The sequence below is a fragment of the Oncorhynchus nerka genome, linkage group LG13 (assembly GCF_034236695.1).
Source record: "Oncorhynchus nerka isolate Pitt River linkage group LG13, Oner_Uvic_2.0, whole genome shotgun sequence".
Lineage (NCBI taxonomy): Eukaryota > Metazoa > Chordata > Actinopteri > Salmoniformes > Salmonidae > Oncorhynchus > Oncorhynchus nerka.
Window position 1 is genome coordinate 48,824,529 of NC_088408.1, and position 14,503 is coordinate 48,839,031.

General features: G+C 39.6%; 1 protein-coding gene and 1 long non-coding RNA gene across 2 annotated transcripts in view; one reads left to right on the plus strand and one right to left on the minus strand.

The window, feature by feature from the left end:
* Nucleotides 1-5,191: 5,191 nt before the first annotated feature.
* Nucleotides 5,192-14,265, minus strand: LOC135574704 (uncharacterized). The gene is made up of 3 exons (XR_010465579.1): nt 13,874-14,265; nt 12,892-13,021; nt 5,192-6,119 (listed from the first exon to the last, which is right to left on the minus strand). It is a non-coding gene; the product is annotated as an uncharacterized LOC135574704 (long non-coding RNA).
* The window catches only part of LOC115139624 (bifunctional protein GlmU-like), a 34,060-nt gene continuing 33,042 nt past the window's right edge, over nt 13,486-14,503 (plus strand). Inside the window, exon 1 of the mRNA XM_029677224.2 lies at nt 13,486-13,776. Coding sequence (XP_029533084.1) covers nt 13,774-13,776 — 3 coding nt within the window. The 5' untranslated portion in view covers nt 13,486-13,773. The remainder of the gene's footprint in view (nt 13,777-14,503) is intronic.

A 14,503-nucleotide genomic window follows, 5' to 3' on the forward strand; every position in this document is an offset into this window, starting at 1 on the left:
ATCCAGAATAGATTTTTGGCTTATATCCAAATGTATTGATAGTGAGTGTGTTACTACAAATATTTGTACTACTCCCCTCACAGACCATAAGGCTATTTACATTGATATCAAAATATTTACCCCTGATACGAACCCTGGTAGAGCATCCTACTGGAAGCTAAATAGCTCATTATTAAATAATGATATAGTTACATTTGAGGTTAAAGATCTGCTCTCACACTTTTGGGAAAGGGCTTGTGAAGAAAAATCTTATTGCAAGAACTGGGAGCTCTTTAAATTTGAGGTGTCCAAATATCTTAGAAAATATGGTAGTAATCTTGCTAAGACCAGAAGAGCTGAGGAGGAAAAGGTGATCATTAAGATAACTTCCCTTTCTCAGAGGTCCCCAGCCGACCTCTTGGGGGAGGAGAAGATGGAACTAATTGAGTTACAAAATAAACTGGATAATATATATAAATTAAAAAGCAGAAGGAGCCTTTATTAGATCTAGGAAAAAATGGATTGAGGAGGGAGAACAGAATTCATCCTATTTCTTTAGACTTGAGAAATTTCACTCTAAAAATAACACTATCCATAAGTTAAACATTGATGGTGTTATTACAGATGACCAAAAATTAATCGCTAAATACTGCAGCAATTTTTACAGAAAATTGTATAGCTCTACGTACTGTCAGGAGTCCACAGATATGTTTTTTAACTCACTGAATAATGTTCACTCTATCAGTGATATAGAATCTAAACAGTGTGATGAACCCATCAAAGTTGAAGAGATTATAGAGTCTATCAAACATCTAAAGAACAATAAATCACCAGGTGTTGATGGAATTACATCAGAATTTTACAAATTATTTTCTGAACAAGTAGCTCCCTTCCTATTTGAAGTCTTTTTAGAGAGTATTAAACGCAATGTTCTCCCTCCTACAATGAGTCAGGGGTTAATAACACTGATACCTAAGCCTAAAAAAGAAGTGCTGCTCATTGATAACTGGCGTCCAATTTGTCTTCTTAATAATGACTATAAGATATTAGCCTCACTACTTGCAAAAAGAATTAAAGAAGTTTTGGATGCAATCATTGATGAAACACAGTCTGGCTTCATGAGGAACAGACATATTTCTAACAATGTCAGACTAGTATTAGACGTACTTGACTACTCAGACCTAATAACTGAGGATAGCTTCATATTATTTTTAGATTTTTATAAAGCATTTGACACAGTAGAGCATCAGTTTCTCTTCCACTCCCTTGAGAGACTTGGCTTTGGGGATTTTTTCTGTAAGGCTATTAAGACTCTCTATGCAAATGGTAACAGCTCTATCAAATTGAAATATGGCACCTCACCTAGATTTGAGTTAAAGAGAGGAATTAGGCAAGGTTGTCCTATCTCTCCGTACCTGTTTTTATTAATCACCCAACTTCTTGCAAATTCTTTAAATAATAGTCCTGTACAAGGTATTTCCATAGCTGGTAAAGAAATTATTATAAGCCAGCTGGCTGACGATACTACACTTTTTCTGAAAGACGCTAACCAAATTCCCATATGTGATACAATCCTTTTCCAAAGCGTCTGGTCTATATCTTAACATTAAGAACTGTGAACTCATGGCTGTCAAAGATTGTGTGACACCTTCATATTATGGTATTCCAGTAAAAGAAGAACTTACATATTTAGGCATAACCATTACAAAGGATCAGAAGTCTAGAGGCTTACTAAATTTTAACCCTCTTATTAAAAAAACCCAGAAGAAACTAAATCAATGGCTACAGAGGGACTTATCTTTAAAAGGTAGAGTCCTAATAACCAAGGCTGAAGGTATCTCTAGACTAACATATGGTGCTCTATCTTTATATCTTGACTGTAAAATAAGCAAGGAGATAGACCAGATGCTTTTCAACTTTCTTTGGAGAAACCGTACCCATTACATTAGGAAAACTGTTGTAATGAACACTTATGAGAATGGTGGACTGAATTTTCTGGATTTTACTACTTTAAATAATACTTTCAAGATCAATTGGATAAAGCAATTCCTAAGAAGACCCACTTCTATCTGGAATTTTATTCCTCATCATGTCTTCTCTACTTTTGGTGGCCTTAACTTCATGTTGTTTTGCAATTATAATATTGACAAAGTTCCAGTGAAACTTTCTGCTTTTCATCGGCAGGTTTTCTTGTCATGGTCCTTAATTTATAAACACAATTTTTCTCCACACAGATATTATATATGGAATAATCGGGATATATTGTATAAAAATACCTCTCTGTTTTTAGAATATTGGTTCAGAAATAATATCCTATTGGTGAGCCAACTGGTAAATGCAGAGGGTTTTTTACTCAGTTATAAATAATTCTTATCACTTTACAAGGTCCCTGTAACACCTAAAGATTTTGCAATTGTTTTAGATGCCATTCCCTCAGGTGTTGCTATGTTATTCAGGAACATGTCAAGACCTGACCCTCAGAACCTACCTTCTATTGACCCTGTTGACTCATCAGTAGGAAAGATTTGTTTCTCTTTTGGTCCATTCAACAACAGAGCGATACGATCTTTGTTTCAGCAGGATGTTGTATCTATACCTTATGTCATGCCTTATTGGAATGGATTTATTGATAATATCTGTTGGAAAAAAGTTTGGATGTTGCCACAAACATACCTACTTGTTAACAAAATTAAGGAAGTTACCCTTTAAAATTATTCATAAATATTATCCTGCCAACCACTATATGAAGAAGTTTAAGGAAAACATCAACTCAAATTGTTCCTTTTGTAACGACCACCCAGAAACAGTTGTGCATCTTTTTTGGCATTGTATGCATGTAAGAAAACTGTGGCAAGACATCAGTAGGTTTATAATTGAACACATTTATGAAGATTTTACACTATTGTGGAGAGATGTACTGTTTGGATTCTTTACATACAATAGAAATAAGCGGAATCATTTTTATGTAATTAATTTCATTATTCTTTTGGCCAAATTTCATATACACAAATGTAAATTTACAAACAGAAAACCACATTTTCGTACCCTACAAAAAGAAATTGAACTGTATTTTAAGACGGTTAAATGCTCCACTAACAAAAAAGCTGTTAGAATTGTAAGTATATGCATGTCCCTTAAGGTCCTTGTGTAATTGTAATGTGATATTGTACCCCCTAGCTCGATTGTCCATTGTTTGTAATCTATGTATGCTTGTGTTCCCTCATGTGCTTTATGTATTGATTTGTTGTTAATAAAAATAAAAAAAAAAAAAAAACGTCATGGGAATTGACCATTTTTTTCTGTTCCTGGGACAGAGCAACAATGCATCACACCCAAAAGTGAGAAACTAACTATTGTATAACCGTGAGATCATTGAAAATAAGGTTGCATGATGATACACAAGGGTTCAATATTATACACATTAGTAAGTGCATTTATAAATGGCTAATAGATGGCTCACTAATTGGCAAGCACTGACTGGCTTTCACACAATTTTGGTCTCTCAATTTTTGGCATCTGGTCTCCCATCCAGGGACTGACAAGGACCAACCCTGCTTAGCTTCAGAAGCAAGCCAGCAGTGGTATGCAGGGTGGTATGCTGCTGCTTAAATACCCCTTGGGTGCTGCCATATAGTTACATTAGAAGTGCCCATCCAAGAAGGCTCAAGGTCATTGGCCACAGATAAAATGACATCAAATCATGTTATATCTACTCTAGCTTTGGTTCTTTGATCTTAGCTAGCAAGATAGACAAGCAGTCATCTTAATGCAACACGTCGACTATCTACTGGCAAATCCTTATCATATGAAGAGAAATTTCCAACACAACATGTTGGAAATCGCAAATTAAACAATGAGTGGTTTGGAAGGAATCAGTGGCTAACTGCAAGCTTTGCAAAGCAATCGCCATTTTGCTTCCCCTGCCTGCTATTCGGTGGAGAGGGTGTGTGGTCCAAATCTGGGTTTAAGGGTCTCTTTTCCCAGCTTAAAAGGCTAAATATTCACACGCAACACCATGGGCCAGAAAAGGTTGAAAATATTGGCCATGCTGTCAACACAGCATGACTTTTGCCGCATTCAAAACAAGTGGAATCTTGGAACTGGAAAATCTCAGACTTCAGTGAGTTCAAGACAATTGGGAACTTGGGGAAAAACGAGCTCCGACTGGGAAAATACATTTTGAACAGTCATCCAACTCAGAATTCCATGTTGGGAACTCTGGCCTCTTTCGAAAGCTCCGATTTGTAGATCACTGACATCATGACTCAACATTGTTTTTTCCCCCAGAGTTCCCAGTTGTCTTGAAAGCGCCATAAATCCAGAGAATGCTAGACTTTGGTGACAAAGTTAGCACCAAATTTGCCCACAAGAAGGACTGCCGCACCACCTTCCTGTTCAAGTGAGCACAGCACAACAAGGTGAGTCCAAAAATGTATTGTATGCTGCTGCATAAATGATGTAATAGGCCAGGGAGATATGTATCACCCTAATAATTCCCCCCCTCATAACTTAGCCTACTGTTCTGACTTGGTGGTGCACATGTAGCCTATAGCCTGTTTTAGAGAAATGCCATCATCGAATAATGTAAGAGCTTTCATTGTCTGCTTATATGCGTCCTTTATTTATCCTACAGTTCTGACATGGTGTACAGGAAGAATACTATAAGAACGTCCCATAATCTGAATCCTGTCGCTGTACATTTCAAAAGTGCTGAACAAATAGTTATATAGACTAATGAGTGAGCTATGACGATTGTAAGATCTTCATCGAAATTACGGATTGCCTCTTATCCGCTCGTTGTCCCCTTATGTCATAGTTTGTACATCTCAATTGTCAGTAGAAACCACATTAGTTTAAGCAAGTCAGCCATTTCAGCTATGTTTTTAAAAAAGGCAATAAATGAGGCTGAATGAACTGTTTCGCTGCCAGACAAGGCTCCGCTGAGAGCCAGGTGTAGTGATAGTAAGGATTCACTCCATGGTGCTGAAAAGAAAGCTCTGCTGTTGGGACAGCTTTATGTAGGCCCTAACAGTGTGTGGGCACCGTTTGTCACCGTTTGTGTAGTGTTGTGTATTGGCTTTGCTGGCATGCATAAAAAATCTAATAAAAAGTTGAGTTTGCCTGACCAGGATTTACATGCTAAAATCGCCACTGGATAGGTGTAAGCAATTGGGTGAATTCACTTTGAAGTAAATCTCAGCTCTGCTAAATGTATACTCAAGAAAACGATTTTATTTATCCTAGTGATTCAGGAGCATCATTAAAACAGGCTAATATGCCCCACCAACATTAAACAACTATACAGAAAGCCCTTCAATTGCTGAAATAAGTACATAAAATCAATTATGAGAAAATAGTCAGATTAATTGATACCTGGCATGGATATGGTGGCGTAGCAGGAAGTGCTGGAGTACTGTGAACCAAGAGGTTGTGAGTTCAAATCCCAGGTGAAGACATATTGAATAATACAGCTGGTGTACATGCTCAATGTAATTATGTATGTCAAAAACATAAGTTAAAAGTGTGTGAGTATCCTTGCCAACAGACAAAGAGTTATGAATGGATCATCAACCACACTTATTTATAAAGCCCTTTTTTACATCAGCCGATGTCACAAAGTGATGTACAGAAACACAGCCTAAAACCCCAAAAAGCAAGCAATGCAGATGTAGAAGCACAGTGGCTAGGAAAAACTCCTTAGAAAGGCCAGAACATAGGAAGAAACCTAGGAAGAAACCTAGAGAGGAACCAGGCTATGAGGGGTGGCCAGTCCTCTTCTGGCTGTGCCGGGTGGAGATTATAACAGAACACGGCCAAGATGTTCAAACATTCATAGATGACCAGCAGGGTCAGATAATAATCACAGTGGTTGTAGAGGGTGCAAAAGGTCAGCACCTCAGGAGTAAATGTCAGTTGGCTTTTCATAGCCGATCATTCAGAGTTAGAGACAGCAGGTGCAGTAGAGAGAGAGTCCAAAACGGCAGGTCCAGGACAAGGTAGCACGTCCAGTGAACAGGTCAGGGTTCCATAGCCGAAGGCAGAACAGTTGAAACTGGAGCAGCAGTATGACCAGGTGGACTGGGGACAGCAAGGAGTCATCAGGCCAGGTAGTCCTGAGGCATGCTCCTAGGGCTCAGGTCCTCCGAGAGAAGAGAGAGAGAGGAGAAAAAGAGAGAGAATACTTCAAATTCACACAGCATGGAGTCATCGTGCCAGATAGTCCTGAGGCATGGTCCTAGGGCTCATGTCCTCTGAGAGAGAGAGAATTAGAGAGAGCATACTTAAATTCACACAGGACACTGGATAAGACAGGAGAAATTCTCCAGATATAACTGACTGACCCTAGCCCCCCAGACAAAAATTATTGCAGCATAAATACTGGAGGCTGAGACAGGAGGGGCCTTGATTGGTTCTGAAAAAGTAACAAGATGTGTAATTACAGTTGAAGTCGGAAGTTTACATACACCTTAGCCAAATACATTTAAACTTAGTTTTTCACAATTCCTGGCATTTAAGCCTAGTTAAAAAAGTACCTGGCTTACGTGAGTTAGGATCACTACTTCATTTTAAGAATGTGAAATGTCAGAATAATTAATAGAGAGAATAATTTATTTAAGCTTTTATTTCTTTCATCACATTCCCAGTGGGTCAGAAGTTTACATACACTCAATATGTATTTGGTAGCATTGCCTTTAAATTGTTTAACTTGGTTAAAACGTTTCAGGTAGCCTTCCACAAGCTTCCCACAATATGTTGGGTGAATTTTGGCCCATTCCTCCTGACAGAGCTGGTGTAACTGAGTCAGGTTTGTAGGCCTCCTTGCTCGCACGCGCTTTCAGTTCTACCCACAAATGTTCTATAGGATTGAGGTCAGGGCTTTGTGATGGTCACTCCAATACCTTGACTTTGTTATCCTTAAGCCATTTTGTCACAACTTTGGAAGTATGCTTGTGGTCATTGTCCATTTGGAAGACCCATTTGCGACCAAGCTTTAACTTCCTGAATGATGTCTTGAGATGTTGCTTCAATATATCCACCTAAATTCCCATCCTTGTGATGCCATCTATTTTTCCTCCAGCATCTTCACAAGGTCCTTTGCTGTTGTTCTGGGATTGATTTGCACTTTTCGCACCAAAGTACATTAAATCTCTAGAAGACAGCGCGTCTCCTTCCTGAGCGGTATGACAGCTGCGTGGCCCCATGGTGTTTATACTTGCGTACTATTGTTTGTGCAGATGAGTGGTACCTTCAGGCGTTTGGAAATTGCTCCCAAGGATGTACCAGACTTTGGGGAGGTCTACAATTATTTTTCTGAGGTCTTCGCTGATTTCTTTTGATTTTCCCATGATGTCAAGCAAAGATGCACTGAGTCTGAAGGTAGGCCTTGAAATACAGCCACAGGTACACCTCCAATTGACTCCAATATAAGAAGCTTCTAAAGCCATGACATCATTTTCTGGAATTTTCCAAGCTGTTTAAAAGGTACCGTCTTGTGATAGAGTGAAATAATATGTCTAAACAAGTGTTGGAAAAGTTACTTGTGTCATGCACAAAGTAGATGTCCTAACCGACTTGCCAAAACAATATTTTGTTAACAAGAAATTTGTGGAGTGGTTGAAAAACAAGTTTTAATGACGCCAACCTAAGTGTATGTAAACTTCCGACTGTATGTGCAACATTTTCATAAAAATGTGTCTAACAACATGTTCTGAGAACATGTCAACCATGTTCTTTGTATGTTTGGTGGGACATTTAGTTTTTGAAATATTTAGGACTAACATATTCCTTGCCACCCATTCTGAAACTGCAGCTCTATGTTAAGTGTTGCAGTCATTTCAGTCGCTGTAGTAGCTGATGTGTATAGGGTTGAGTCATCCGCAAACAAACACACTGGCTTTACTCAAAGCCAGTGGCATGTTGTTAGTAAAGATTGAAAAAAGCAAGGGGCCTAAACAGCTACCCTGGGGAATTCCTGATTCTACCTGGAAGTGCTTGAGAGGCTTCCATTTAAAAAACACCCTCTGTTAGACAGGTAACTCTTTAGCCACAATATAGCAGGGGGTGTAAAGCCATAACACATACATTTTTCCAACAGCAGACTATGATTGATAATGTCAAAAGCTGCACTGAAGTCTAACAAAACAGCCCCCCCAATCTTTTTATCATCAATTTCTCTCTGCCAAGCATCAGTCATTTGTGTAAGTGCTCTGCTTGTTGAATGTCCTTCTGTTGTCAATTTGTTTACTGTAAAATAGCATTTTATCTGGTCAAACACAATTTTCCCAAAACTTTAATAAGGGTTGGTAACAGGTTGATTGGTCGGCTATTTGAGCCAGTAAAGGGGACTTTCCTATTCTTAGGTAGAGGAATGACTTTTGCTTCCCTCCAGGCATGACGGCACACACTTTCTAGTAGAAATTAAATGGAATATATGGCAAATAGGAGTGGCAATATCATCCTCTATTATGTTCCATCCAAGTAGTCAGACCCCGGTGGCTTGTCATTGTTGATGGACAACAATTTTTTCACCTCTTCCACACTCACTTTACGGAATTCAACATTACAATTCTGGTCTCATAATTTGGTCAGATATACTTGGATGTGTAGTTTCAGTGTTTGTTGCTGGCATGTCATGCCTAAATGTGCAAATCTTGCCAATTAAAAAAAGCATTAAAGTAAATTAGCAATAGGAGTCGGTTTTGTAATGAATGAGCCATCTAATTCAATGAATGACAGAGCTGAGTTTGCCTTTTCCCCAAAAAAATTATTGAAGGTGCTCCAAAGCTTTTTACTATCATTCATCTTTGTTTCATAGTGTAGTTTCTTCTTTTTATTTAGTTTAGTCACATGATCTGGATACTGCTTTCAAGCAAATTTCTGCAGCACTAGTAAAGCTGTGATCAATACATGTTGATGATTTCATTCCTGTGCTGTTTGTAACTACGCTGGTAGGTTAACTGATAACATGAACCAGGTTGCAGGCACTGGTTACAGTTTGAAGCTTTTTCTTGAGTGAGCAGCTTGATGAAAGCCAGTCCAAAATGTTAAATCACCCAGAAAATATACCTCTGTTGATATCACATACATTATCAAGCATTTCACACATATTATTCAGATACTGACTGTTAGCACTTGGTGGTCTATAGCAGCTTCCCACAAGTATGGGCTTTAGGCTGTATGTTACTGTTTATATAGTAATAATGCCATTTAGCAGACACTTTTATCCAAAGCGACTTGTGTGCATACATGTTGTTACGTATGAATGGCCCCGGGAATCGAAAACACAACCCTGAAGGTGCAAGGGCCATGCTCTACCAACTGAGCCATATAGTACCACCAATTTTTCACACAGGCCACCTTCCCTTCGCCAGGCGGGCCATTTGGGAAGTTTTGGCCAAAATTAGAGTGTACCACTTCTCCAGGCACCATCCACTGGATGGACATCCACAAAATAATACATACAGTGCAGTCGGAAAGTAATTAGACCCCTTGACTTTTTGTTACGTTACAGCCTTACTTTAAAATGGATGAAATCGTTTTTTTCCCCCTCATCAACCTACACACAATACCCCATAATGACAAAGCAAAAACATGTTTAGACATTTCTGCAAATGTATATATTTTTTTTATATTTAAAAAAATGCAATATCACATTACAGCCTCAACTCTTCTTGGTTATGACACTACAAGCTTGGCACACCTGTATCTGGATAATTTCTCCCATTCTTCTCTGCAGATCCTCTCAAGCTGTCAGTTTGGCTGGGAACATCACTGCAGAGCTATTTCCAGATATGTTCGATCGAGTTCAAGTCTGGGCTCTAACTGGGCCATTCAGAGACTTGTCTCGAAGCCACTCCTGCGTTGTCTTGGCTGTGTGCTTAGGGTCATTGTCCTATTGGAAGGTGAACCTTTGCCCCAGTCAGAGGCCCTGAGCGCTCTGGAGCAGGTTTTCATTAAGGATCTCTCTGTACTTTGCTTCGTTCATCTTTCCCTCGATCCTGACTAGTGTCCCAGTCCCTGCCCCTGAAAAACATCCCCACAGCATGATGCTGCCACCACTATGCCTCACCGTAGGGATGGTGCAAGGTTTCCTCCAGACATGACGCTTGGCATTCATTGCCAAAGAGTTCAATCTTGGTTTCATCAGACCAGAGAATCTTGTTTCTCATGGTCTGAGAGTCTTTAGGTGGCTTTTAGCAAACTCCAAGAGGGCTGTCATGTGCCTTTTACTGAGGAGTAGCTTCCGTCTGGCCACTCTACCATAAAGGCCTGATTGGTGGAGTGCTGCAAAGATGATTGTCCTTCTGGAAGGTTCTCCCATCGCCACAGAGGAACTCTGGAGCTCTGTCCGAGTGACCATTAGGTTCTTGGCCACCTCCCTGAACAAGACCCTTCTCCCCTGATTGCTCAGTTTTCCTAGAGCTGGCCGCCTGGCCAGAGTTTTGATGTTTCCAAACTTCTTCCATTTAAGAATGATGGAGGACACTGTTCCTGGGGGCATTCAATGCTGTAGAATTGTTTTTGTACCCTTCCCCAGATCTGTGCCTCGACACAATCCTGTGTCGGAGCTCTACGGACAATTCCTTCAACCTCATGGATTGGTTTTTGCTCCGACATGCACTGTCAACTGTGGGACCTTATATAGACAGGTGTGTGCACCTTTCCAAATCATGTCCAATCAATTGAATTTACCACAGGCGGACTAAAATCAAGTTGTAGAAACATCAAGGAGGATCCACGGAAACAGGATGCACCTGAGCTCAATTTCGAGTCTCATATCAAAGGGTCTGAAAAGGTATCCGTTTTTTTAATACATTTGCAAACATTTCTAAAAACCTGTTTTCGCTTTGTCATTATGATGTATTGTGTGTAGATTGATGAGGAAAAAATGTATTTAATCCATTTTAGAATAAGGCTGTAACGTAACAAAATGTGGAAACGGGGATGGTCTGAATACTTTCAGAATGCACTGTACCATACCATGTAAGATATTATACTAATTTCAGTGTCCAGGATTTGTGTTTACTGTGTTACGTCTACCCCTGATTGCAGGTTGTGCTGCACTGTTACTCTAATGAAACAGCTATCATTTATGATGCAATTCACAGTTGAGGGACACATAGATGAACGCACACAAATGCTGCTACTCCATCACAATATGATATGGCCAATATTTAATCATTTACAAATAACCTGTTTTGGTTTGTGGGCAGATTATGTTTATGTTATGAATACAAACACCCAGCCAGCTAGCGTTGGGTGAATTGCTAATAATGATAAAGGGATCTGGTAATTACAATCATATTTTAAGCCTGTCATTGTTTTGGGGTAGGATTGCGTTATCCCTTTACAAAAGGTTTTTTTGGACTGGCACTCGGCCAAACAAGTAATGAGTTGGAGCCAAATCTCTGTTGGCCAGCTTTAGCAAAGTGGCACCACAGAGAATGCTGCCCAATCATGCCCATAAGGAGGGTCTTTTATACTGGAGACATTTTAGAGGTAGACTTGGGTTGCGTCCCAAATAGCACCCAATTCCCTATATCACTTCTTTTGACAAGAGCCCTATGGGAGAATAGGGTGACATTTGGGACGCACACTTGTGGTGTGGGTAGAGCACTGCTGATGCTGAACCTGTCTTGCTAAGGTTATTTGCTGTGCTTTGGTATAGCAGCCAAATCATTTGGAACATCTTTGAAATACTATCACCACAGCTATTTGTTAAATAATATATATAATTCCTTTCCTCTATTTGAAAGGTGGGTTGAAGTGTGTTTTGAGTTGCTTGCTCTCTCACAATCACAATAGTTTGCCACTCTTCAATTAATATGATTATTATTATGATACCGGTGTAACACATTTGAAATGGAGAGAATCCCTGTTACACCTCAGCCTTGTGTCTTCTCAGCTGACTTTCATAATCAAACGCTTGATTTCTTTCACCACAGTGCCATCTAGAGAGTAAACAACGACAGAGCACCCTACCACAACCAGATTAAATGCATATGGCCAACATCAACATGCATGGCCCAGTAAACTACACGTTGTATATAGATCTTTGATTACATTTAATAAAAGGCATATAAAAACATTAATCTCACTCAAATTAAATTGTCACGTTTATTGCATAAGCATTATTTTACCCCTGAAGTATTATGAATTGAATGTAGCCTACTACAAATTTGAATAGAGTCAAATATGTTTATCTATTTAATTTGCTATAATAAACATATGCAGAATGCTTAGAGACTACACCTAAGCCTAAATCACTACTCCTCTCATGTTTATCAAGACAGACAGTCTAGAATGAATTGACCATTGTATTAAATGTATGAGACAGGATCAAATTCAGTGTTTCCTTAGATGTATTTTAGCAGCGGTGGCAAAGGTCGCTTTAGCCATGGCAACAAAAAAGTTTGTTTTTGCCATGGCTAATTCTGTGTTCTTATGCTCAAACATTATAATAAATTCAATGGGAACCCCAATCGGGGGCCCTGGGTATGCCCGGTCGGTAATCCAGCTATGCCAAATGTACTCCTAAATGCATTCTTTTATTTTATTGGTTTAGCTTTTATTTTTGTGATTTCTAGTTCTCAAAGATCGTATTATTATTATTTTTAAACATATAAGTCAATTTTTCCATCATGAAATGCATTTCTAAAATTGGTATGGCAGCAGTAATTTAGCAGCAGTAGTGTGCCGCTGATAAACAAAACACAGGAATTGTGGCCGCTAGTGCATTAGGGTAACAAATGTAATACATTGTATTGCATTAGTTAGTCTCCATAGGCCACAAGGACCATCAACTGACAACCTTCAGCTCAGTAAACACTTAGAGGGCAACAGCTTTCAAATTCACTTCATCCCCATTCCAACATAACAACATGTTTTGCACGCTGGAGCACAGGTGTTTACCTTTACGTCCAAGGACACATAGCACAGCCCACACAAAAGGTCACTGCCAAGATGATTAGTGAAGAATGTGTCCTCTGCAGTGGAAATGTTTCTCCCTGTGTCTGAATAACACGTTTTCACAATTGATGCCCTTCGGTAGCATAGCAGGGGTGAGGAGGTCCGCGTGTGTGTATGAGAGAGAGAGAGAGAGAGAAATAAGTCAAACAATTGAGTTGGGTGTTGATTTTACATAGGAAATAAACCACTAGAATTGTAGGCTGACTGTTCAATTAAAAACGATTACATTGCAGTAGGCTATTTACCAGAGTGCAATAAAATACTGAATAAATACCCTCTCTATGTACGTTAGCCTACCTACTAGGGTATATTCAGCTTGCAGGCCTGTGTCTGGGGGGCCACAAAGACTGTCTAGTAATTATCAAGCAGGTTTGAGGCCATATGCGTGAAATAACATTATGATGAAGAGTACGTGATAACTGAGCAGTTTCAACAAAATTAGGTCCGCCTATATTAAACGCAAAATGAATGGCTCTGGCTCCAACTATTCAACAGCAGGTGGCAGTAAAAGCCAATAAATTGGGGAAGAAGAAAATACGCTACGGGCAATAATATTAGGTTTATCATGTATCGTAGGCTACTACGTAATGCCCATTTAATTACCAATATTTGGGATTTTAAGGGGTAGACTACAGAAAACAGCAGTGGGGTGTGTGTTTTTAACTGCAACGTTCAGCAGTTCATGCACCGGAACCTGTGTAACTTGACCTACTGCTTTATCAAAACAAGGGAAAGTTAACATTATATAAAAACAGTGCCACGTTATGCAAGTGGCAGGAAAAAAATACACAACTTCAATCCTAAACTGACGGTCTCTTTGAAAGTATGGTGAGTTGACCGACTGTTTCCTGCTTTAATACAGGTCTTGTTTTACATCGGTTTTCAAGGTATTTAGATTCATAAATACACTAGTTTGGCTACTAACCTTCCTTCGTTCTAAGGCTCTCCGCGGGAGCAACATATCACCCACGGTACAAAATACCTTGAACATAGGGTGCTATTTGTGCCTCCCCCCCAATTAATTCGGCTTTCTATAGGTCACAGTAAAGTGTTTGCATAGACCTGGGTCTTCTCATTAGCGATGTCAAGATCGGGTGAGCGGGAATGTGAGCATCCGAGTTGCTGCGTGTGATGTTCATAGGCCTTTAACCTATAACTAGCCCAATAATGTACTCCTAATGACTGTAGGCCAGCCTACTGTTACTCCTTAAGGTCTAATGACTTTAATGTTATGGTCCCCCACGATGAAATCGGGAAGGGGATTGTGGATCTGTCTCCGTTCGTAAATTCGTTCATGCTGCGTTTAGACAAGGGACACAGAGGGTGACGAGTGTTGGTAAAAACAAGCCAGCACCTTGGAATGCGTTGTTAAATTACACTGATTGGCCAGATGGTAGCGCCATAACAAGAGATTGAAAATGAAAACTTGGGAAGATGACGGCCTTCACCCACTGACCCAAAGTCATCAAATGCAGTACCTTGGTCCTTGGTCCCTCTCCTCACAAGGAACAAATTTGCCTCAGGGTCCGCCATTTAGAATTTTGTGAAAAACACT